Source organism: Parambassis ranga, chromosome 3, assembly GCF_900634625.1.
Source record: "Parambassis ranga chromosome 3, fParRan2.1, whole genome shotgun sequence".
In the NCBI taxonomy this organism is placed as follows: Eukaryota; Metazoa; Chordata; class Actinopteri; family Ambassidae; genus Parambassis; species Parambassis ranga.
The window spans coordinates 20,251,584-20,277,163 of record NC_041024.1 but is presented as its reverse complement, the minus strand read 5'-3'; the positions used below and the strand labels follow the sequence as shown (position 1 = coordinate 20,277,163).

The following is a 25,580-nucleotide window of genomic DNA, read 5'->3' as shown; positions in this document are numbered from 1 at the left end:
CAAAGTCGGTTCAGATATTTATAATATGAGGAAGAATTTACAGATCACAAATAGAATCAGAATCATTTCTCTGGGGAAAGTGGCTCATGTTACTGTTGCTTGCATTTGAGAAGAGAAGTGAGCATGTGGAACATAGCCTATATTAAATTCCTGATCGTTTTGTTATATCTTTGTATTTTTTTTATTTTCTGTTCAATACGCATAATGTGCAATCTGTGCCGACAATTTATATTCTTGTGTTGACGGTGTTCTGGTGAAATTCAAAGATCTTTTATTTAACCTAGTGTTCATTTAAATATACCAAGATGGTCTCTGTCCACATGGAGACAGTCCACCCCTTTACTGACCTACTGCCCTGGTTTACTGACACACCTACATGGAAGATGTAATCAGTGTTATTTGCTGCACCTGTCTGTCTATTTCCAGTGCTCTTGTGGTTATTATCCTCTGCCTTATAACACGAACTGGAGACAAGTTCTGGAGCAGGTGCAAGTAATTTTTTTTAAACAAGTTTTATTTTAAGAATTTTTAAAATCACAGTACATAGTTAAGTGTATACATAAAATAGTACAATACAGGATTTACATTTGTTTTGTCATATTGAGATGAAGAATAATTTTAGGATAATACTAATTAATCTTTATACTAACAACAACATATATTAGGCATCATGGGAGTTCAGATAAGTCACCGTAGATTCCACCCTGTGGGCCTTTGTCCTTCCCTTGTCTTTACCTCAGTACTTCCTGTCTCTCTCCATTGTCAATTATCAATTAAAGACAAACAGACAGCCTAAAATAAAGTTTACTTAAACTACAATGTCAGAGATGTTGTTTTTCTGCTGATTTACTCTAGTAGGTGTATTCCGGGAGGATACCATGATTGGCTGAAATTTACCCTTGACCCATTTAACTAAATTATCTGACATAATCAAGATCTAATTCTTTGTAAATATTGACAGCCTTATCTGACTGGGGGTTGACTGACAACTGGGGGTTGTAGGTCCCTACTGACCTTGGTTCTCTCTATTTAAGCCAAAAGGCTTAAATAGGCCTTTTGGCTCTATTTAAGCCAAAAGGCTTAAATAGAGCATAAACCGTTATTGGAAGCAACTATGTAAAGTAAAATAATAATCATCTATTATTCTCCAAGATCTACAAGCAACGCCGCAGTATTAAGTAGGCTGATAAAAATGCAAAATCAATGAATCTTAACTGGTCTATAATAGAAACTAGTACTTGTTTCCCTACGGAATGCTTTTTAGTGACACGGGAAGTAAGCGTAACCAAGCAACCCAGCAGTTTCCATGGTAACAGTGCTTTTCCGAGGAAGTTTGTGACTCCTGAAGTCAATCCGTTTTGATGCACTAACATTCAAGCTATATCAATGTTCTATCGACACAGTTGACGTTTTCACTTTAGATATTGGTACAAATAGTGAGATACATTTTTGAACGTCCAAGGTTGAGCTTAACTTTAACAACGTTAGCTCAATGGAGCCGAGTGAGGGCAAAACCACCCGCTCCCATAAACACAACACCAACAGTGTCAGTGATAGAAGGGAATTTCTCGCCCCCATGGTAAGTAGCACTTTTATCATACTACTGCATAATGCTTTGTTTAACACGGTAACACAGTATATGCTAAAGCTGACTATTAAAAGTTTGTCTCTGCAATTGAAAGTCATGCTAGAAGTAGTTCACAACTTTAGTTGGTCGTGAACTGGATTTAGCTCGTGGAGGTTGTTCGCTTTAGTGTTCAATTGGTAGACCAACTTCTTGTAGCAGGTTTAGAGGTGAGACACCGGGTTGTATATGGTCAAGGGATAGCAAGACCAGCTGTCAAAACCTAGCTTAAACCAGCTACTAGCTTAAACTGGATTTTGCAGTAGTTGAAAAGTAGTAGTAGCTACATGCTCATGTCTGACCCCGCGTCGTTTTAAGACAACACAGCTGACCTCTTGATGAACCGTTTCTGTAGATCAACAGCTGCAAGTTGCACCTTACAAGTGTGAAATCACTGGTGCCAGGGAGAGCACAAGTGATGGTGAGTCATAATAACACACTGGAGCAGCTCTGCTGTTAAAACTTCACAGTTTCATATATACTGGTTTCACTGTGTGTTGTGTTACCATTTTATAGGCTGACTTTCTAGATTCTGTAACAGAAGCAAACATGAATACTAATAAAACTATTCATCATCCTACCCCAGGTATGTGTGAACGACTCCAAACACACAAGAGAATTTTGTGTGATTCAACATCACATTATATAGTCATCAATTGCTGATGTGTGAATAGTGCCAACTTCTCTTTCGTTATAGATTATGGGTTACATGCGTGCAGCCTGAAACCACTTGTGCAACAGATGCCACCGGTGGCATCGTTTGTCAGTGACAACTACAATACAGATTCTCCTGCACAAAGAGACAAACTGAGGAGACCAACACATAGTGCAGCGGCCCCTTACCTACTTAATGCTACAAAACTTCCCAAGCAGGGTAAGTGTGACAATATTTATAGCATGAAAGTGATGCACTTGTATTATTGCTACACTTGTATAATACTGCACAGAGTATAGTAGTAATTGTCATGTAGGAACTTGGATTTCATGTGTATCCTGAATTTCTGTCAGGTGCCTCTGCAGGATACGGTCATAATGCTGCAGCTGGTTATTCCTTCACTCGGTTGCCTTTTGCATCTAATTTGAAAAGAATCGACTTGGACAGGTAGCCCTTATCCTCTCTTTTATTTTTCAACTGATGTGAACTGTATATGTACAAACCATTCTGATTTAGCTGACTGTGAATTAACATGTGGACATGAGGTTTATTCGGTCTGACGTTCACAGTATGTGCAGTTGGGTACAACTGCAATTAAATTAATTCTTCAGATAGCCACCAGGGAGCAGCAAAGTCTCTGGATATACCTACTGCTTGTCCCAATTTAAGAAGTTCTGCAGACAGATTATACAGTTCTTTCTTGGGACAGACTGACCAGACATATATAATATAAATAATAAGCCATTTGAAACACTGTACTGAAGTAACTGAGGATGAAACACTTGTTTTCTTATAAAATGAGTAATCCATATGCAGGCTAAATCTTTTTTTATTTATTTATGCAGGCGGTGTTTGGACGAATTCCCTCAGTTGGGCATGATAGAGGAACTGCAATTTCTTAACCTCCAGCATAATCTTATTGCAAGGATCCAGCATTTGTCACAACTGCAGCATCTTATTTTCCTGAACTTGCATGACAACCATATTTCAGATATGACTGGTATTGCAGGTCTGAGTTCTTTGCGAATACTCATGCTGGGAAAGAACAGGTTAGTTCTCATGACATGTATGTTTGTTACAGGTAAAAGGCAGAAACTGTGCATTTTATAATTATTTAGCAGAAAAGGCTTGATTGTTCATTATTCTTACATCCTTACTGAAGATATATAAATACAGCATCAATGTGCTGATGGTGGTTAGCACAATGAAAAATAAACCTTGTTTAAGGTGTGATGACTTCATACATTTTATTCTGTATATGCTGCTATGATCTTTGGCATTTTATCCCACTTTCTTTTTTCATTACAGCCTTGAACCTTTTATGTACTTCAATGTTATATATATATATATATATATATAATTGTATTTTATGTGCAACTCATGTTGCATTTCCCTTTCTTGTCACATCTTCCCTCCTCTCAGGATCCAGAGAATTTGCAGTCTGGAAAGCCTGTCCAAACTGGATATCCTGGACTTGCATGACAATCAGGTACTGCTTACTTTACTCTCCTTCCATTTACAGTGTTTATTCTGCATTCTTAATTTTGTTGCCAATGGGATCATGATGTCAGGCTCCAAGGCAGCTCTCCTTCCTCAGAGGTGTCCAGTAGCTGTTTAAATGTTAGATTTAATCAGACACGGCAGCAGAAGAACAGGCGAGAACAGATGCATATCCAGGGCTGCAATTTTAGCCAAACCAAATGTTCATCCCTAGCAAACATTTTGTAAACAATAGAACTTGTTTTGTGAGTTAAGTTTCCCAAATCATATTAGGAACAATAAGGTAATGTCTAACATTCTTTCCCTTTGTGTTATTAAGGTCAGAAATCTGCTGAGTGTTTTAGGGACTGAAATCCATCTTAGTTCCCAGCACGCTTACACAACAAAGAACTGGAAACCATCAAACCCCACAACCTCTTGTCTAGGGTCTACTCCCACATACTCCCTCAGTGACCAAAACCTAATTTATTTAACAGGCGCAACTCTTTCTATGTTCTTTTTTTTTTGCAGTGGTAGTGGTTTTGAGCTGTAATAGATAATAGCAATTTGCAATTAATTTGTGTCAACATCTATCACTGGAAGCTGTTTGTTCAGCCCACTGATATATAAAGCCCAAATCAAATGATGTCAGGTGTAGATTTTAACAGCTCCTGATGAAGGAAGATAAAATAGAAAGGCTTCCCTTGGTTAAACTAGTGTTTTGCCAGCATGCCGCCCACACCCTCCTTAGAGAGCTACTCCAGAGCTCTGGTAAAACTCCCTCCCGTTCTGGTGTTGGCTGCTCTTTACATGAGCAGGCATCCCAACTGCTTTTCAGTGACTGCTCCAGTGTTTTGTTATTTTCTTCTGACAACGGACACTATGCTGCACTACATTCTATCCACATTTCATTTTAACACTTATTATAAGTATTACATTTGAATGAGTTGGTCTAGAATGAATGACCACCCTTGTGCACTGTCCTTGTTGGTAATGAGTGCACACCACATTCATAATAGCCATTTGTTGGCAGAGGCCTGCTGTGAAGCAGATGATAAATCTATTATTCTCTTCAGGCCAGTTTGGCTCCCAATCAATGAACTCATGAGCTCATATTTTGTGCTGTTAGATAACTGTTAAGTCACTTTTATTCATCATTCTCCAAACTCATTAGAGATATGAACACCCACATGTAAGTTGAACTTTTTCACAATGGAGAGACAAGCAAAGTCTAGTTGTTGGTTAGTCACATACAACACCAGGTTGTTGTCCTTTTTTTCTTTGTGTGCACCTGTCATACTTATTTTTTGATCATTTCTTCATCCCACCTTTGAGCAGGGACACTCCCATCACTCAGAATCAGCTTCCTTTTCATTTTATTGGAACTATTCTAAAACAAATATTCTCTCTGGAGTGAGTGTCCAACCCACACACAGTCTCAGTGACCAAGCGTTGAAGTAACAATGTGACCTGACATTGTTGAATAACCGACCCTTCAGTTAGGCTATGATGTTTTCCACTTGAGCACTTTGGTTTGAATACTTTCAGAATATAACTACACAAAACAAAAAGTTTTTTCACCCAGTGAGGGGAGACGTTGGCTAAGCTCATGTCTGTGGTGAAAACAGTATCACTTCTACAAATCAACATGATGATCAGGTTTGGCTCAGTCTGTCATGTTTGGTAGACATATCATTCTAGGATAGGGTGAAGTTGGGACTCCCCACAAGAATACTGAAGGCTTTGCTGTGATTAATGATACCTTCAGCACATGGTTAATCATGCCAAAAGACTGATGGACACCCTGGACATGACCCACCCCACACTGGGCATGTATACAAGATAAATATGTTACAGTCTCACTTTCACGTTCTGCCATGATGATGAAAATAATCATTTAAGCACAGGTGAATCACTGAACCAACATACAGTATCCTACATCCTCCCCTTTTCCATTGGAAAGTACCTGTCCATCCAATTTTTGTAACGCAAGATTCTTAAAACTTTTTTATAATGGGATTGTCAAAAATTGATTTCAGAGATCTGTCTGTGTGATGATAGAAGTTCAAGATTCAAGATGCCATATGTTGATGTTTAATTGAGAAAGCACATTTTTTTGTTAATTGTTACAGTTGATCTTGATCTTAATTTGACTTTTTGATATTTTTAGCAGCACCATTCTGCTTGGCTGTCTAACCTTCTAGATGTCCTGTGCTGCACAGAACAATTTTAAAAGTGTCTTAATGCAACACGATGAATTCATCCTATTCAGATAATACTCTGTTTTTGGGGTATTTGCATTGCAAAAAAATCAATCTATTCAATTTAGGAGCATTGTGAGAATTTGTACATTTGATAACTCTGTGGCTAAGACTTTATTTGTGTTTAAACATTTTAACTGCAGTCATTTTTTGTTGTGTGATTTGGGCAAATGCTTGAACTCTTGTCCTTTTCACCTTTTCTCACATTTCCAGTATGCACTGAAGTATTTAACATGCGTTTTGACAGGGCCCCCTAGGTATTCTCTCCCATTCACAGAGGTGGAGATGGTAGTTTAAGATTCCATCACTGGCTGACCGTCACCTCCTTGGTTGTTATTAGGATTTGGTCAAAGATGAGTCAACAGATTATCAGTAACTTAAGATGTTATACAAACTGTTGCTGTGAAATACAGTAGTTTCACTTGAATGCAAGTGTGTCTGCCCGTCCTGCCTCCCTCTGCGACAGCAGAGTGCTGTTTCACATTGTTTTTATTTTGCTGGGTTTTTATACAGATCTGCACGATAGAAAACACGTCTCACCTGAGTGAACTACGAGTGTTAAATCTAGCAAGAAACCACATCTCCAGAGTCGAGAACTTGCAGGGCCTGGAGTCTTTGACTGAACTTAACCTACGGCACAACTGCATCTCTGTTGTGGTAAGAGGCCTCTTTTCCAGCTATTTTTTTTTATTCATGAACAAACAAACACTATGCAAACATCCAGTCTGGCAGCTGTTAGTAAAGTTCCCCTGACTGGATGAAGGTGATAGTAGCATCTTTCATCTTTCATGTCAGATTATTTGGACCTGGTCCTTTGGACAGCTACTGTTTCTTCTGTTATGGTATCACATGTAGCAGTTTTTACTGTCATAAAATAACAAACATAAATGACATCAATAGAATCTTTGTAAGTCTGTGGTGAAATGTATCTTGTTTGTGTTACCTAGGGAGACGTAGCTCATTACCCACAACCTCCCACCGACTCTCTGGCGCAGTAAAAGAGAAACTGGATATTCTAAACACGGAAATTCACTCCCCTAGGTTTCTATAGTTTTTAATCTGATAAACAGAACAGCACATGCCAAAACAGGCCACATCATTTGTATGCAAATCCCCTAAACCCTTCCCTGCTTTTTGGGGTACAAACACAGAACAAACACAGAATCCGACATTGTGTATCAACTGGAATCCCTTTCCATCACTCACCCTGTCCTCTGTGCCTCCAAATCCTGTCACGAAACACTTCCAGTCCTAATTATCGGATGTAATGTTTTATTTGATACATCGAAGAAGAAAAATGCTACCCTTCAGCACTTTCTCCGGTCTCTGTCATTAGTGTTTCTCACCGCCAAGCACAAAATAAATATCAGTCCTCCAGGTGCAAAGAGAAGGCATACAAAGAGTGCAATTCTGCTGCAGTAAGATTACTGTGGCTGTAAATAAGTTTTAACTTGATTATACTATTTATCGGGCTCAGTCATCCAATACATGTAATTATTGTAGGTTACATGGATACTCTGTGTATGTGAATGCTGTTAGAAAGTGTAGGTGTGCAATTAGACACTTCTTGTTATTATATATTGTATGTTTTTGTCCAGCAACTAACAGGGGAATCGGTCTAAGTCCAGCTTGGTGTAAACAGTTTCTACTTAAATCTATTAAATGTTAATTTTATTATAGTCTAATGCTTAAAGCATAATAACAGATAACACTGTGATGATTCATCCTAAAGTGTAAAGTGTAAAGTGCCAGTGTAAAATCATGTGGCAGTAATTGATGCATTCCATATTTTTGACAGCAAGAACAAATATTTGACGTCAAGACTTCAACCAGACTTTGTGGATTAGCAGGATTGGCTTGTGCTCTCATTAGCCAAGCAGCATGTACAGTGTAAATGAGTTTTATCTTTTATGCTGTGTGTCTCCCTGTTTTGACAAATAAGTGAGTGACTTATGTCGAACTTGTTTAAGTTTAACCAGAGAATTAAGAGAAAATCACAATGATTGACATGTGATCTCTTAGAAGAGTTCTGTATGAGCAACAATTTAAACTGGAAGCTGAGGCATCTGCCATTCTCACGCACAATGGAAGAGGCCAGATGTGTTTGTGTATCTCTGCACTATGAACTTTAAAAAAAAAAACAGCTACAAAACCCATCAACTTAGATGACCCCCCTTAGCATCTACACATACCTGTGTTTATTTGAGCAGCTTTCATGCTTATGTGCTGTATGTTTTTGCATGCAAGAGGAGGTAGCTGTGATGAGAGGCTTTGCTGTGTTTGTGAAGTAATGCCTCTGTCAGAGCTTAATGTGAGTGTGAAAACTGAAGACACGCAAGCTGTCAGTAAAAAGAGGGTGGAGCTGGGGGAAAAAAAGGTGAAGGCACGGGCACATAGAAGCATAAATACACACCCACGAGCATAGAGGCATACACAGCAACACAGCTGTACCCAGCTTCACAGCAGATCCTGTCATCTGATTGGCTCCGATCAATTAGGTTCTCTGAAAAAACAGACCACATTGGTAGGCGATTGTTATGCAGCTCAGTGATGACATCATTGTGTCTGAGACAGGGCTGCTATATTTAGTCTCAGACAGCAGTGGTTGCTGCTTCACTAGCATCCATACAGGAGGCTGGTAAGGCTGGCATAGTCAGAGACTCTGGGAAAGTGGAGGATGGTCAGTATTGGCTAGTACTAGATATCATGACTGTCAGTTTTCTTTAAAGAAAAACAGAAATATTGCTTCTGTATTAATTTAGAGTTTTGTTTTAGTCGGGTAATAAAACAAAATGATGTAAAACAAAGTAAATGTCTATATTTAATAAGCACCTATCTGACCACCACTAATCTGAAATAGTCTGGTTCAGATTATGGCTGTTTATATGTTGAGCATTATATGGGTGACTGCTTGAATAGTAACTGTGATAATTTCCAGTTTGTTGAGGACCTGTATTTATGCTGACAGTACCTGGCAAAACATATTGATTGATGTGAACTTTTTCCTGATGGAGTTTTGATTTGTGTGTCCATCCATTGGCCTTGCTGCTAGAAAACAGCTAGTTTATCAGTGTGTCAGATAATCTCTACATGTTAGCTAAGTGTTAAATGATTATTAGTTAATTGAAGGGGGGTTTCAGGTCTAAAAAATGTGTCATACTATAGTACATATTGCTATGTTGTCAGCTTGTTAGCCGTCAGAATTAATAACTGTACTGTATAACATGGTGAGTGCACTGTTTAAACACTTTTTACTGCTAAGGAGCTAGACTAATAACTAAATGCTAGGCTAATACCTTATTTGAATGTAAACCGGCTGCAGAGCAGAAGGAGGCTGTGAGGCGTTGGCTGCAATATGGGTGGATGCTGACGCAGCTCATTCAGACTGCTGCTGGGAGTGTCCTCTTTGCTTCCAGCATGTGCAACACTGGCTGTCCACACACACACACACACACACACATGTATACCAGACCTTTTAAATACTGAGCATGATTTCCTGTACACTGCCACCTGATTAGTGATTATGACATTGCCTTTGTCCCGGTTTGCCCAAACCGACATGCCAGCTGGCCAGCTGCTGCTTTTCACCCCACCCCCTCACTAAATTCTGCATTGATTTTGATGCAGAGCTTGCCTGATGCTGAACCCTCATTACATCCACTTTCCACTACATTGAATCCAGCTATTGTTCTTGCCCGATGAGGTGCTGTGTTGTAGCTATTTGATTAGTATGTGTGCCATTGAATGTGTTAGTTTTCTAGTGAATATTTCAAGTTAGCCTCATGCAGCAGGGGATCTCTGCATTAGCGCAGCACAGTCCTCGCTCTCCCTCCCCTCCCCCGTTTTTCCTCATACTCACTCTCTCGCCCCTCCTTTCCGTGTGCAGACGAGGCAGCGTGCTGTGTGTGTGTGTGCATGCGCAGGGTGGATGAGGATGCTGTGTGCTGGAGCTGAGAGCTGCAAGGTGACTGAGGGAATGGAGAGGGATACAGAGCTCTGACGACAGTGACGATGCAGTGCCCTCTTCCTGAGCAGCTTTACCTCTTCACATCCCTCCATCTCTCTGTCTTCCCTCTCCCTCTTTCTCTTTCTAGACTGAGGTGGACCGCCTGCCCTGCTTGCAGCGCCTGTTTCTCAGCTGCAACAACATCACCAGGTAAGCGCTTGGACCGCTTAACTCCCTCCTCCCCGTAGGCCGGGCACAGGGATGGTGGCTGGACAGTGCCACGTCCCCTCCCATGGCTGTTGGCAGTTCCTGGCCAACAGGCAGAAGACACACAAACTCTCACAGCCGCACACACTCACACACTGTAGTGCTGTAGTGGGCAGTTTCTGTAACCTAGAAAACAACAACCTGGATGTGTTCTTCATTGTTGGGAACATGCTGCTACTTAAATGTACTTAGATGGGTGTGATTCTCTAAAGTTATTCTGGCAATAGAGAAGCAGAATGAGAGATGTGTTTTGCCTTAAATGTCATTCTGCTTTACACATTTTTTCCAACAATTGTACAGTGTCTCCTCTTCTCTGACGCCAGCAATTAAAATGTCACAGCTTCTAATGTTAAAGCAGCCTAGCCTCTTCTTGAATAAGACTAATATTGCCCCAGTGGAAGGGCCTGTATGCAGGATTCAGGGTGGGTCAGTGTCCATTAGCTTCGTCGACAATAGTCACCTTGTGCTGTGATGGGTCTAACATGACATTTCAAGCCATGCTGTTCTAGTGCATGTGATTCATTATCTATCACAGACAGAATCATGACAAAGTATTAGGCAACAAATAATCAAACTGAACACTTCAGGACTTTCCGGAGTGACATTAAGATGCAAATATAATGTCATTTAACAAATGTAAATATTATATTTTGTTATTTATTTCATTTTTCTGTTACTGCTTATGTGAATGTACGTTTACCGTAGGAGAAAACCTGATGTATGCCCCCTTTGAAATAGTTTAATGCTGATAGGAGAACAGTTGTGCTCTGTTGCTAGGTAGAAAGAGCACAGTCATCTACTTTGTGGATTCAGTAGGATGCTGGACCAAAAATCCCTCATAGCCGGTTGCATATATGAATTTAACTTACCATAGTAGTGTATACTAATGCTGGAATTGAGCGAGACAGTACATTAGATAGGAGCCAATCAAAGATAATAGTGACAGGTCAATAAACAAAAAGTGCAGGGGTTGTATTGGTATATCATAAGTTGAAAGATACACAGTTTGCAACCACACCCAGCTGTCATGTTACTAATATCACCAGTACACAGTGTAGTTGCATGTGTGTGTAATAAAGAAAAAAAAACAATGGCCTAGGCATATCTATTGCTGCCATTTCCCTTGTTATGTCCAATACAATATCAGCCTTAAATTGCTTTGTTTAATTTTGGGGAAGAATTCCCAGTTGTTTGGACTTGCTTTAATAGTTCACCAGAGGTCATTATCTGACCCTCTTTAGCATTTTAGAAAACCTCTGGCTAGGATCAGGCAGTGTAGTAGGCCCCTGGATATTTCCAGGCAAATGAATCATCAAGGTTATTATCACAAATTAGCAAAGATAGAATCTCCACTGCCTTACATAGCATGACTCTGCTTTTTCATGTCTCCTTTGGCCTCAGGGTAATATCAACAGTGTAGCTGATTTTTCTCTCTTCATTGCCCCCTGAGTAATGTCAGGCTGCCAGAGTGTCTGCTAAATTACCAGTTTACAATGGCTTGTTTTAGCTTGGCTTCATTCTGTCAATGCAAGCCAAGGCAAAAGGTTCCATAGCTTGAACTCATGAGATCATTCCAGATATCCTCTTTTTTTGTCTTGTAGTTTGGAACAGCTAGCCTGCCTTGGAGAGTCACGCTCCCTTTCTGAGCTCACCCTGGATGGGAATCCTGTAGCCCTGGAGACATGGTACAAGCAGGCCGTCCTGCGCTGTGTGCTTCATCTGAGACAGCTGGACATGAAGCGCATCACAGTAAGAGTTGTGTTTAACTATGTTTGTGTGTGTTTACAAAAGATGAACTGGCCACCTGCCAGTAGCTGCTAAATATACCAGTGTAAGCTTCAGTCATACATTTTTTGTTTCATTTTTCTGTGTTATTCATAGATAATCACATGCCCTGAATGAGGAAATAATATTGATATTGATGTAAGAAAGAATGTAAGAGGAAGATGAGTTACACTGAGTTATAACCAATACAGTAAAACGTCCACAACTCATGGCTACACAGAAGCCATGCCATATTATGATCAGACATTTATGTTCAGCTAGATAATGGGGCCAAACCTTATCGTCAATCTCTGAACATGTGTTCCTCAAGGCAATGTACATGTTGATTCTTGAGATCGTGATCTCACAGTTTAAAACAAACTTATCAACACACTCTGCCATTTGCTGTCAGTCAAGCGTCTCCAAGATAATTTACATCTTGTGATTCTATCCTCTAAACTGTTATCTGACACTGTCTCAGCATTTATTATGGGCTCTCTTGCATTTTTGACAAAAAATAGATCAGTGATTAATCTATGATGATAAGCATTACTTTTTGAAAACTTCATATTCAAATTTAAATTTACCACTTACCTGTTTCAATCCAAAATATCTATTAACAGTGACGCCCTGCCTCTTTAGGAACTTCTCAATACACATTTTGTTCCTCAGATTCAGACCATTCCAGGTAAATGATCATGCAAATAACCTGTCTAGTAACGGAAAAGACAATAAGCATTTTAAATAAACATTACCTATACGCACTCTAACAAAACAATAACTACTTTCATAAAGGATGAAGTCATTTATTTATACAGTGTGCCAGCAGCATGCTTCATTGAAATATCAGCATGCTTTTAGAAGCCATCAAGCAGGGAGCACCCAGGTCTGAGCTTGTACTGTAAAGGAATCTGTAAGTACCACACACCTTGCCCTCAAAACATAGCACTGATATGATGGAAAGAAAACTCCAACTCTTTTCATGTTTTTACTTGATTTTTATGTGTTTCTGGTTTAGCAAGTTTTATTTCACTTTTAGGGTCTGTCAAACCCCCTTCAATAAACGGTGGCCTAGACCTGTCAATCCTAGATACAAGGCTGTTGTTTTATTTTTAAAGAGTTTACTTTGGGGAGATGCACAGTAGTGATGTGACAACAGAAATGTCAGCACTGAAGGAGTGAAGTTACCAAGTTTTTTCAGATTACATCATGATATTGCTGGAGGGGAACTGTGTAGCCACTGAAGATTTTCTCCTCCAACTGATGTGGAATAACGTGCCCCTGCTACACAACGCTGTCAGCTCTGCTGTCGAAATCTACGTATGCCTGACTGATAATAGATTGGCTGTTCTTTATGTATGTAATGGGAGTTATATATACTGCAAATACGGTGAAAGTTCAATCAACACACATACTTTACAGTTGGCTCAGTTTAATGATATTTCATTGGAGGACAAAAAGTTATTCATTAAAAAAAGTTTGTCAATAAGATATAGTTATTAGTATGAGACAACATAATATGCATGAGTGTTACAAATTGTTTTACCATAAAATTAGTTTTAAGTTGTGGCGTACAGCCAGCATTTTAATCTCTACTAGTTGACATTATTGCCTCAACTGTACTGAGGTTATCATTTTGCCTCCATTGATGAGATTGGAGCATCGTCTGTGGTGGTGCGTCACAGCTGAATATCCCCTTGCTCTTAGCCAGCACACTCAGATTGTGCTTGGCAGCATTGCATTCTGGGAGTTTTGGCTTTCCCTAACAGCTGGGCTCAGTTCTAGACACTGAAAATCAGACGGATAATCCTGTGCTGCAGCCGCCTGGTGTGAGAATTTCTCCCAGCCTACATAGTGGTCTCTTTCTAGTGTATAGAACAGTCTTCCTGACGGTGTCTTTTGTGGTTCCCCTCTCTCTTGAATAATTCAGAACTCATGAATGGAGCGACACTCTGATTGCACTAGCTATCTCTTGCAGGACGAGGATCGGCGCATGGCAGGTGTACAAGCTCGAAAAGAGGAAGAAAAGAAGAGGGAGAGTCACAAGCAGACCATTCATAAGGTACCACTTTGACCTGGTTTTCTCTTGTTGTTTTTTGTCTGCCTGAATTAAGTGGTTGCAAATGCAAATCACTTCCTACATTTTAGATTAACAAGTATTCACTCACCAGTGCCCTGTTCTTTAACTAAGCATTCACTGTGTGGTTAGATGTTTTAAAGTCATTCAGAATTAGTTAGAATTGTTTGCCCAACTCCTTTTGGGAGGGTACACTGTCCACAGTGGTACTGTAAATGGGTTGGTAAGTGTACTTTGCGTTGCACATGCATCTGTTCAGCAGTAAATGTGTCCCTGTGTGTACCAAAGCTCATGCTGTGTACTAAAACACTGCAGAACTCATTGTCTCTCAGTAACCTAACTCTCTTAAATCCTCTACGAAAACGTTACTATATAACTAATGCCACAGCCATGGGGGTGAAGAACTCACCATGAATTAATACTGACTCACCCCTGCATCAAGGAGTGGCACATTCCATAGCTCAGTATATCGAAACTACAGCTTGGCTTAGGAAGAACAATTGAATTACAGCAGAGAAGCAGAAATCTTTCGTGCAGGGTGGGGTGTCACTTTCTTCTGCTGTGAGAGCCAAATGCTGGTAAATCAAAATTCTTTAATGTGTCAACACAAGCAGATAAATTGGACCAATACATACAGTTTGAGACAATGAACAAAGTGAACAAAGAAACTTTACATTTACAAGATTTACAAACATTATTTAAAAAGGTTACAATTATTTTACCTTGTACACAGAAACGAATATCTTCCTGAAAGTTTCAAATTACAAAAATGTAGGAACCATGTTTTGCCTCTCGCTCCTTTCTCCAAAAGAAGGCAACATCTCTGTGACCAAAAAGGATTCTAGTGACTGTCTTCTCTTACACCTCTATTCCAGACTCTGGTAGTCTTGTTCTGCACTATTCTGGACATACAATAAAATTGACCCTGGTGGTGAACATAATGCTAGAATTTCTGAATTAACCAGTGCTGTGGGTCCTGTGGAGGAGAATTATCACCTGAAACTGTCTTTGTTCTCTCTCCCGTTTGGGTGTGTGTTTTGTTCATCAAGGAGAAGCGGCGACTGGCAATCCGTAATGCAGCACAGCAGTGGGAAGGCGTCAGAGCCTGTCTGGAGCTGCCATCAACAAATGGGGCTAAAGAAGAGGTTAGTCCAGAGAACAGCCCGGCTCACAGCCCTGCACAGACCAATGGCCTTGCACAGGAGCCTTCTCCAGATGATCAAAGGTATACACCTCACCCACAGAAGATTACAATTAATTATAGGAGTATGTATCTCATGGGTCCAGATTATTAGATGAGAATTATATTAATTATGAGATTATTTAAAGAATTAAAGTTTTTTAAAGTCAATCATAAATCCCTTCTTGAATGGTATTTTGTCCTCCAACACATTGGTCTTTTCATCAAGTAAAACGAATGACATTTAGAATTCTTGCAGAAACGTCAGGACAGCACAACAGCCAATGAGAGATACAGCATAATGTAGCCTGAAAATGTTCATTGTGTATAATGTGTGTTTGTGCAGTAGAGAGAGAAGCATGTATTATAGAAGGAATAAAATATAGCATTTTTTGATGCCTTAAGCATGTGCTGGCATTATTGGTAGATCTTTTCTTCTTCTGAGTGTCTGCTGTGATGCAGAGAATGTTTGTTTATGGTTTCTTAGGCGGATAAGCCCTGGTTCAGGACCAGAGCGACCATCAGGAACAGAAAGCAGACTCCGCACAAACAGCCGTCCAAACAGCCCTCGTGATCCCAAGTAAGCTGTGATATATATAATTATTATTATTATTCTATGCAGGGTTTCTAGCACATGCACCACACTTTTTAACTGATGGATAGAAAAATGGCCTAGATACAGCATGGGTAACATATTTAGGCCTGCAACAGATGGTGTGTCATGCAGTATATTCTTGAGCAACACAGTGACCTTTTTACCTACAGTACTACAAGGGTGTGTGCTCTGGCTGCCTCTTGAGTGCTGGAAGTCTGGTAAAAACAGTGCATGCATCATACAATACATGACAGTTTGCTTGTGTTTATAACATGATATTAGAAATCTACAGCATGCCCAGTGTGCAGACTAATATGAACGTCGACCTTTGATATTTTCTTGTACACAGAGTGTAACCCAGGTCTAGATGAGTTATGAGGGGGAAGACTGAGATGAAAGTGGGAGCTGTGTCAAGGACTATTATTACATGCTTTACAGACAGCCTTCCCTTCCTGCACCAGGATATGAAAATAGCCCAGAGGCTAAATCCTTCAGTGGCAGTAGCTCTCCTTTACTTGGTGTATTGTAGCTTAAATCACGTGGCTTAACATGTTAACAGGGTGATGAAGAGGAGGCACGCAATTAAATCTACCACTCTCTTATGATTTGAGAGTTATATCACTTTGCTTTGTATTGTACAGTAAAACAGCAAGGGAATTTAGAAACCCAGGTACTACAGCTAACTTGAAAGAGAAACAAGAATGTGACTAAAAGGTCAAAGAGCAACATTTTCAAAAAAGGCTTAGAAATGTGTAAACAGTAGGTGGGGAATTTAAATGCATTGTTCAACATTGTGTGGGTTTATAGAAGAGTTCTAATGCCTACACAGTGTAGACCAGTTCACCTCATATAGTTGCTGAAGTGCTACATGTTGAAAGAAATTACAGCTTCCTCCCCCATATAGATTATTAAGGGGCAAATGATGGATGAACTTGTCTGTCTGTTTTTTTTCAGACCTGTGAATCAACAGTTTTACTTCAGTAGTTCATGTATAAAGTCGTTGTTATGTATCATGACCATGTATGGATCGTCAGGTCATCCATAATCCTGCTACTCCTGCCATCAGATTCTTGTTTTCTGTGTTGGACTCAGGGATAGACCTGGCGCATACACACATCTGGATCAGCTTAGTTTGAGATACAGGAGCACTCTATTTCTTTAACTCAAAATGTGCTGTTAACAGATGATTCACTGAATACAGTTTAATTTTTGGTGGATAATCTTTTTAGGACAGCATAACCCCTCTTTTTGGTTAACTGACAAGTAGCAAAATCCATATACAATGAGTGTGTGCTAACAGGGTTCAGTTATTTCTTTGAATGGAACAAACCATATATTGGCTGGAAGGGACCATGTATGTCTTCCTATAAATAAAAGATTATGACGTAATCTCTGGTCAACAATAGCAAAGCCAGTTTGTTGACCAAGTTTATTTATTTGCTAGCTTTATTTAACCTTGTTTCCAGTGTGAGATAGATGTCCGGTGTATGGCAGTAGAAGAGTTATTACCCAGAAATTCAATATTGTAGAGATGGAAAGGCTTTTGTGCTGTTCATACACCTATTTAATAATACGATCCTGAACAGGTGGTATGTCAGGCTCATAAATCAGTGAGATGTCTGAACAATAGTGAAACAGAACTTTAGCAGGGTCTTTGAATGAAACCTAAACCAGTATGCGGTTTGAAGACTATACATTTTATCAGTCTGCAGGACTCAGCACCCAGTAAGCTCACAAATAAACTTCTCATGCTGATGTGAAATGATGGCTTGCTATGTTGTAATGAGACCTCAGAGAGTGATGTTTCATATGCTTTTCTATGTCTTGGCACTTGCAGACATATGTAAGAGCTAGGTCTGTGGGGAGATTAAGTTTTTGGGAGATGACAGATGTCCTTTTTAAAACTCCTGCAGGATTAGGTGCGATGGATCTAATTGAATTACATTCAGAGTCTAATAGACTACAAGAGGATAATTATGGCAGAGTCTTCACTCACGTCTCCTTTGTCTTGCCCGTTTCTTCTCTCTGCATTTGTCACTGGGTTCGCGTCACCAGGGAATTCAGAGCCACCTGGTAACCCTTCAGCCGTGATTATGAGAGGACGGTATGTGATCGTGCATAGTGTGACAGTGGCAGTCTTCCACCTGCACAGAAGTTGCTCTTATTCTTACGTCCCTTATCTACATGTTGCACTCCATCTCCTGCACCACTCTCCAACTTATCTTTATTGACTGCATTTGGCAAGGTACAGATGGGGTGCTATATCCTGCTGTTAAAACTGCCTCTCATTGTCGAGGGCCTCCCAATTTTGTCCACATGTTTTGAACAGAAGGCGCTTAGACTGAAATTTCTAATTTGCCAGTTTCCGCCATCAGTCAGTAGTGTATATTCTTCCACTTGTCACCTTAATTGACCTCTTTGAACCATCTGTATGTCTGTCAGTGCCCTTTGCCTGTTTCTTTGGATGGTAGTGCACCAGTGAAATAACTGACCTTGCATGCTGGTTGATACCCTGTCAGCACTTCTACAAAGGAATGTGTTGTAAATATAGTCCCTAGGGAAGTGCTTACTACATTTTCAGGGGATTTTTGTAGTAGGAGTTCAGTGGTTCACTATTGTAAAAAAATGCCAGCAGTGTCTCTGGCATACCATATCCATGTATTTTAAAATCACAGGATCACCCTCTCTATATAATGTGTCTGGACAATTGAGTGGGACATTCCCTATCAGTCACTGGCCCATTACAAAAGTTTCTGGCTGCTAAAGCTAGTTGTCATTGAGCTCATGTGCTCTTTCTGTTTGAACTTAACTTGCACTTTGGTAATTATAATGAACATTCTTATCCTTTTGTTACTGTTAATGGATATCTCTTATGTTAAAGATGACAGATCAGATCTGATGATTTGAGGTCATTGAGTGCCTTTAGCCTCTCGTTTTGGAGAGCCCCTTCTCTGTGTGTATGTCATCACTGAAGGGGCAGTCCTCAAGTACCTGCAACAAAGATGGCCTTTTCAAATTAGCTTCAGTTACAGTGCAGCCTTAGTTTGGGGTATGTAACCCTCTATATGCTGTGCTTTTTGCTTCTGCCTTTCTCTCTCTTTCTTTAATCTTCAACTCAAACGGCCACTCTCCAAAAATTGGTCTCAACAAGAATCCTGGATTAGACTTCAGTAATCAAAGGATTAGTCTTCTAACCATTGTGGGTTTCTGTTGTGGTGTGATAATGTGAGTGTGAAATATGAATGGGGTGATTAGTTTGTTGGCGGACTGAACTCCGAATGATCAGTGTTGAGTAGCGTGCAGCCAGTAGCCATCTGATGCTCTGCTATGCCGAAAAGTCCCCTGAGTGTCAGCAGACCCAGAAGGCTAAGCACATGGGCTTGGGCAGGGAGATTATGTCTCCCTGAGACTCACCCAGATTCTCCACTCTCACGACTCTCTTATCAGGGCAGGTCACTTCAACTGTCGTACAGGAGAATAGAAAGCAATTGGACAATACAAACAGGACATTGACTAGACCACTGAATGATCTCTTGCTCCTTCTTTCTATTACCACGGCGCCTGAAATTTCACACAAATTCATGCAAAGCAGGTCTGACCGAAAAGATACCCCTCTGCGTATTCTGCATATTAAACCTGTCATTTCGTGTGTTTTGTATACTTTGCAGGCTTGTGGAGACAGGAAGCAGCAGTGTTCAGAGCTTATCCCTGTCTGACAGTCACCTGGCGGAGTTGGATGGAGACACCCTGCGTTTATTTGGACTCGGAGCCCTGGAGGCCTTGGAGAGAGGCTGGGGCGTTCAGACTGCTGGTGCTGTCACTGTAATAACATTTCGCTACATCAACTTTGACGCCATTGTACCAACACTGCCGCGAATAAGGGTCAAGTTTCCAAATCTGTCGGTGAGGCAACATAAATAATGGAATAATAGAAATACAAATTCTGGACATCAAACCTCTACAACATGACACAAAGAGTACATATACAATAACATAGCTGTTGCTTCATAGCCAGCTATTTCTTCTTTGTTGTCCACTTTTGCCAGATTCAGCATTTATACTTCTAGGTCTAGAGTGCCTCGATAACCCAGTGTACATTTTCCCAAGCTAATCCAACACCATCTGACACTGACAGCATTTTTTTTAAATGTGAACCTCCTTCACTAAATATGGTACTTTTCCCTGCAGCACCTAATCTTTCTGGAAACCAACATCAGTCGTCTGCCGCAGCTGGCGGCCCTGGCTCAGGTGAGGCGTCTGGACCAGCTGACTATCCATCCAGAGGGAAACCCGGTGGTCAGTCTGTCTCTGTGGCGCTCATTTGTCATCTACCGCCTCTACCACTTCAATCTGCAGAGGATCAATGGCCAGGAGGTGAGGACCTGCTTGGTTTTTATTGTGGCCCTCCCGCTTTGAATAAAAGCACCATCACAAATGGCCATGTATGCAAAATATATTTATTTATAGTTAACGAAAAACAAATATGTGAGAGGTGCACCAAAAATGAGCATTTGCAAGCTTTGGCATTAGGGACCTGGCAGGATGAAGTTCCTTTAATACTTTGTATCTATTTGCATTCTCACATACAGTACATCTGCACCAGGTGATGTCGAGAACATTTTAGGAATGCTGTGCATGTCTGAAAGGGGCTAGACAAACACAAGGTTGTTTTGACTTTCTTATGCAGCATAATTTCCAAAACTTTATCAGCCTTCTTTTATTATCTGCTGGAACGTCCTACCGGAGGATACTGCTTCATCCTTTAAGCTTCTTTGAGACTTGCTGTGATCAATGATCTTTAAATCAGTTGCCACTTTTTGCTGTCAGCTGCAGTTTTTATGTCTCATCCCAGCTTCCATCTGTTAAATATGCGAATAAACCACAGAAGACAGAACAGAATTCTTTGATGCAATAACTTTTCACAAAATTGTAAAACCCACAATATTTCTTCCCAGTGTATTAAGATGCACATGGTAAACGCCCATTACAGTAGTCATGTAATTTTTGCTATGTGTGTCTACCTCAGGTGACCATGAATGATGTAATTGCTGCAGAGCGTGTCTTCGGGACGCTGGGACATATAGCAGCCACTGAAACTCCACGTTGCCGACTCCTCCTCCTGCTAGAGGAGTCCAGGTGAGAACATCACTTCACCACAACATAGCTTTGACTACAGTTTAATGACAGGTGTGCGCTCCGTCTTTGGACCCTGTATGTTTGTTTAAATATGATAAGAATGTGTTGTTTCATGTGAGGTACAGCTTCTGAATAAGTTGGCTCGGTACATGTGTGTGCATGCCTGTGTGTATCATTTTGTGTGTATACATTTGCGTGTGTTTATGTATCTGTGAGTGAGAGACAGAGCCTGGCACCAGCAAGTCAGGAGAATTAGACTGTACAGGGTAAGGGTGGGTACTTGGCGTGTTGACACATTCCTCTCTCTCCCCAGCCACAACCCCTTCTGAGGTCGAAAAAAATAAAACATCCTTTTCTGCAAGGCAAAAATCTGCTAAACTTGTCACACACAATAGCGCTGTTGAACACGTAACACTAATTTCTGAAAGTTTAAAGGCAAAGCTGCTACTATTACTGTTACTTTTGGGCAATGAATCAGGTTGAATCATCAGACAGGTTAAGAAAGCTGTTAAACATGGGGCTCTTCTCTGTTCAGCCTCAATGTTACAGCCATAATACAGAATTGAATTGCTGGTAAATGTGATTGAGGACTAAAAAATGTTTAAGAAAATTTAACATTAACAAAATCACAAAAGGACCTTTGGTGTGCAGGATGCCTGTGCGTGGTCTCCAGGTCCTCAGTTGCCCCTGCAGAAGTTACAATGAAAATGCATTAGTAAACTTCAGGCTCTCATCTTGTTGTTCCTCTATCTCACCTCTAATTTATATTATCTGTTAAAGACAGATAACACACAACAGCCCACAGCCTAAGATTATTTTCATATCTACAGTGCTGTTATCATCATGTTGAATCTTTACCCCTTAAGTCCATTATCCATACTTGTGTACTTAAAGTTGAAAACATTTTAAGGTGTGAAGTTTCCTGCTGAGGATGTGAGCAGATGGAGGCTGTAACATTACAGGGTCCCCACTGGGATGCTGCTACTGCAATGTGGTGTGGATGTTATGCGGCGCATGGCAGCAATTATAGCCTGTCATGGACATTCTAGTTGAAAATCACACCAACCTACACTGTGCACATAATAAGCTGTGTTAGAGCAAAAGCAGCTCTGTGAAAATTGCCTTGATGAAAATGAAAATGTTGCAGAGCAATTAGGAAAAACATGGCATGTGTGTCATGTTTTTGACCCGCATGACACATAGTAAGTTGCCAATGTCTCAATTCCATGCAAATTTTTGGCTTCTTGATGTATCTATGAGCGCTTTGCATCCTGATTTCCTGCCTTTCCTCACTTTTCCTCCACAAACACTTGGCATATCGCACACCCTTGATGTGTCATTGAAGTGAAGTTATCGAAAATGAAAATTGTTTTTATTGGTTGCACCTGCTACAGTACAATACTGGACCTTTAAACTGGCACCCATGGCCCTGTTTAGAAAACAGTCAGGAATTACCATGTTGACTTCTGGCTTGTGTTGCATTACAACATTGGTAAGTTTTAACCAAGATGACATGGTGTTTGCAACAACCTTTTCACTCAGTAGATTTTTTACACACCCCTACCATACATACATAACTGATCTTTGGATTCCTGATGTTATTCACACTGACAGTTACAAGCATGCACACACAAAAAAACTGTAAATGTACACAGCAAATTACACACACACGTGGGGATTCCTTTAGCTTGTTACACCTTGTTAGTCTGTGATATGTAAATGATACACACTGGTGCATTTTGGCTTTTACACACATTTTACAAAGTATCTTATGGAATGTTTGCCTCCAGCCTCCTCTAAAAATACACTTTCACCATCCTGGCACTGACCTGGGAAACATGTCAGTGCAGCACATTCTCCATCAGAATTCATACCAATAGACAGTGATATTTCATATGTACTTTACATCATCTTTACTACTTAAATGTGCACATCCTACAGCTGTGTGACAGTAGTTCAAATCAACATTAACCTAGAGACTGTGAGTGTTTTTCACTGCTTTGAATGCTGGGTCATCCTCTGAGCTGTCTATGTTGTATCTCACTTATGATGTATTTCTGAAGGCTATTTTTTCCATTTTTAACAGTATCGACATGCATTATTTGATAGACAAACCTTTATTACCTTGGCGTCCCTCACTTGCTGCCCTTACATTCTCTCCAGGTGTTTGTTCTCTCACTCTGTATCTGACACTCTTCTCTTTCGTCACCTGCAGGAAACGACAGCTGCAATTCCTGTTGGAGGGTCGCGGCCGCCGGGCAGGACTGAGTCCAGAGGAGCTGCGAGATAATGGGAAGCTTCTGGGGGAAGGCCTGAGCAGAGCGTTGTTTAACTATCCAAGCAGAGACTGCAATGCAGAGAGCCCTGAGGTTAGCTGTTTCACACCAGTTTCACATTTCTCTAATTTGTTTAATTCTACTAATGACAAGCAGGGCCTTGTTAAGCACCAACCTGTTACAAGACAACCTGAATCAGGTTTCAAAAGAAGCTGCATGATAATTCCATTATTCATAACCTGTCTGCACCATCAGACAGGAATCTGGATCTTTAAAAACAAACCTCTGACAGAAGGTTTTCTGTGTGACAAGTCACAGGCATCATGCAGCCTGACTGTTAAATCAAGCAGTTATATATTACAGCTACTTTATATGTATTTTGTCAGGTTTTCTCAGTCTTTTGCAAAACAGATTTAAACAAACAAAAGTACATTTTCTTCAAAACCCACTGGTAGATTAAATAGCCCATTTGGGATACTACAATGTAACAAACAAATGGAATCATCTATACCTTGTTACCTGAAACTATGCAGTGGCTGACATAGTGTATACACCCTGCATTACATCCAGAAAATTCAGCAGTGATTTCTGGATTTCTGGGATTTGAAAACTATTTTCCTCAACTAAATACAGAAAACATGATTACACTTGGGCTTACTCCTAGTCCCAAGTGTTACTCAAATCTTTACTCCCTTCTAAATACTCTCATTTTGTCTAAACAGGAGGGCGCTGTGGAGTCCTCGGAGCGTGCAGCCATGATAGAGCAGTACCTTCAGGAGTTGGTCCAGAGAGCGTCAGACACTAATCTGAAGGGCGAGGCTTTACACAAGCTCTGGCCCGCCATGTTTGCAGAGATGGTGAGAGACTGTGTGTTGGACATGAGGGACCGAGCGGCCTTCCGCCAAGCCAGTCTGGCAAAGCTCTCTGAGACCAAGTGAAAAGGACCAAAGGTTCACTCTTAGAACACACACAGACACATGCACACATGTGGACATACAGTAGCATCCTTGGGCACCTCTGTTGCTTCATTTAAGGCTCCATCTGTAACACATCACCACTTAGTGAGTTTATTCGTTTTTAAAGCCTTTGAAAACTGAAGCGTGTATCTCACCTATGTGTCAGAAACTCTTCCTGGAGTCGGACTGTGTTAAAGATGTCTGCTGAAACTGTCATGACAGGTGTCATGATTGAATGTAAGTTTGATTCTTCAAATGCAGGAGCTGTACTTAACCTGACTCACTGACTTATGGTGCAGTGTGGTCCATACTTGGCATCCTCTGCACTTTAAAAGCCTTCGAGTGACCCCTCTCCCACATTATTAACATCAGCTGAAAATGACCAGTGTCTCCTTTCTCGAGACTAGAATGATTTTTCTGTCTTAAAACACTTACGTTGCTCTCTCACCTCCTCCCGTCTGACATAGAAGCAAGGGCACAAACATGGACAGACTTTTCTTTGTTTACCACTGTTTATTTCTGTATTGTACTTAGTATTAAAAAATTCTGCATTAAAACTGATTGTGTGTGTATATAGTTTGCATGTTTTTTTTTCAAGAAATGTCTCTACAGAAGGAGTCCAGTCATTTTGGAAGACGGCATAATGAACACCGGATAGACCACTAGTCTCACATTAAGCTACGTGCATGCTAGGAGGTCCAAAAGCTATGAAGGGTCCTCTAGGTGATGTGAATTTAGACAGGAATGCCCCTGAAGGTGTAGAGGCTTCACTGGTTTCTCCCCACCTGTGTCTGCTCCCTGACTTAAACCAGCCTGCAAAAAAATGTTTTAACCTTCATCTAACCGGGAGGAGTACTCACTGCAGGGGAATGGAGTGTCAAACATCTACAGACACACACCTTGGAGTTGACAGGTACTGCTGTCCTGTGTCATCCACCTCACTGGAGATCAATGCCTTGCTTACAGGTATTTGACTTGAAGGAGCTAAAAACACAAGTTTTTTTTCTGTTTTTCTGTGCATGGTTGTTTTCTTTCTTATTATGCAAAGATGGCCCAAGATTCTAAAATAATTGTTTATGCTCTTACTTTGAATCAGATGACAAACATCTAACAATATATAACAGAAAGTGTGAGAGGGTAAGGTGTTCTTGGGTCACCCCTTAAGATCTAAACTACAGCTTATTTCCAACAACGCTGATAAACAACATTGCTTTGTGCTGACACATTTTGTCACTCTATGGGGCCGCCGCTGTCAAAATTGTGAGACGAGTCTTGTCCCAAAGGACTGATGATTATGACAGCACACAGACAGATAGTGAGAATATAGTGTCATCATTTAAAAGCAGTTTAAGTACACAGACAGT

The 25,580-nt window shown here is 40.5% G+C and overlaps 1 protein-coding gene across 1 annotated transcript; it reads left to right on the top strand.

The window, feature by feature from the left end:
- The first annotated feature begins 1,337 nt into the window (after nucleotides 1-1,337).
- lrrc49 (leucine rich repeat containing 49) lies at nucleotides 1,338-24,689 on the top strand. Its single transcript, XM_028401927.1, has 18 exons — nucleotides 1,338-1,579; nucleotides 1,980-2,045; nucleotides 2,141-2,210; nucleotides 2,322-2,498; nucleotides 2,633-2,726; nucleotides 3,125-3,328; nucleotides 3,702-3,768; nucleotides 6,533-6,676; nucleotides 10,114-10,175; nucleotides 11,834-11,981; nucleotides 13,975-14,058; nucleotides 15,123-15,298; nucleotides 15,741-15,833; nucleotides 19,517-19,751; nucleotides 20,037-20,222; nucleotides 20,875-20,984; nucleotides 23,200-23,353; nucleotides 23,983-24,689. The coding sequence occupies exons 1-18, from the start codon at nucleotides 1,493-1,495 to the stop codon at nucleotides 24,196-24,198; spliced, it is 2,373 nt and encodes a 790-aa protein (XP_028257728.1). The 5' UTR covers nucleotides 1,338-1,492; the 3' UTR covers nucleotides 24,199-24,689.
- Nucleotides 24,690-25,580: the final 891 nt, after the last annotated feature.

What these genes read in the sequence shown, in the direction of transcription:
- lrrc49 (XM_028401927.1), top strand. Translation starts at nt 1,493, where the DNA reads ATGGAGCCGAGTGAGGGCAAAACCACCCGCTCCCATAAACACAACACC. An exon ending in TACAAAACTTCCCAAGCAGG is followed by an intron (nt 2,499 to 2,632) that starts GTAAGTGTGACA and finishes AATTTCTGTCAG; the next exon opens with GTGCCTCTGCAGGATACGGT. An exon ending in AGAGGATCAATGGCCAGGAG is followed by an intron (nt 20,223 to 20,874) that starts GTGAGGACCTGC and finishes TGTCTACCTCAG; the next exon opens with GTGACCATGAATGATGTAAT.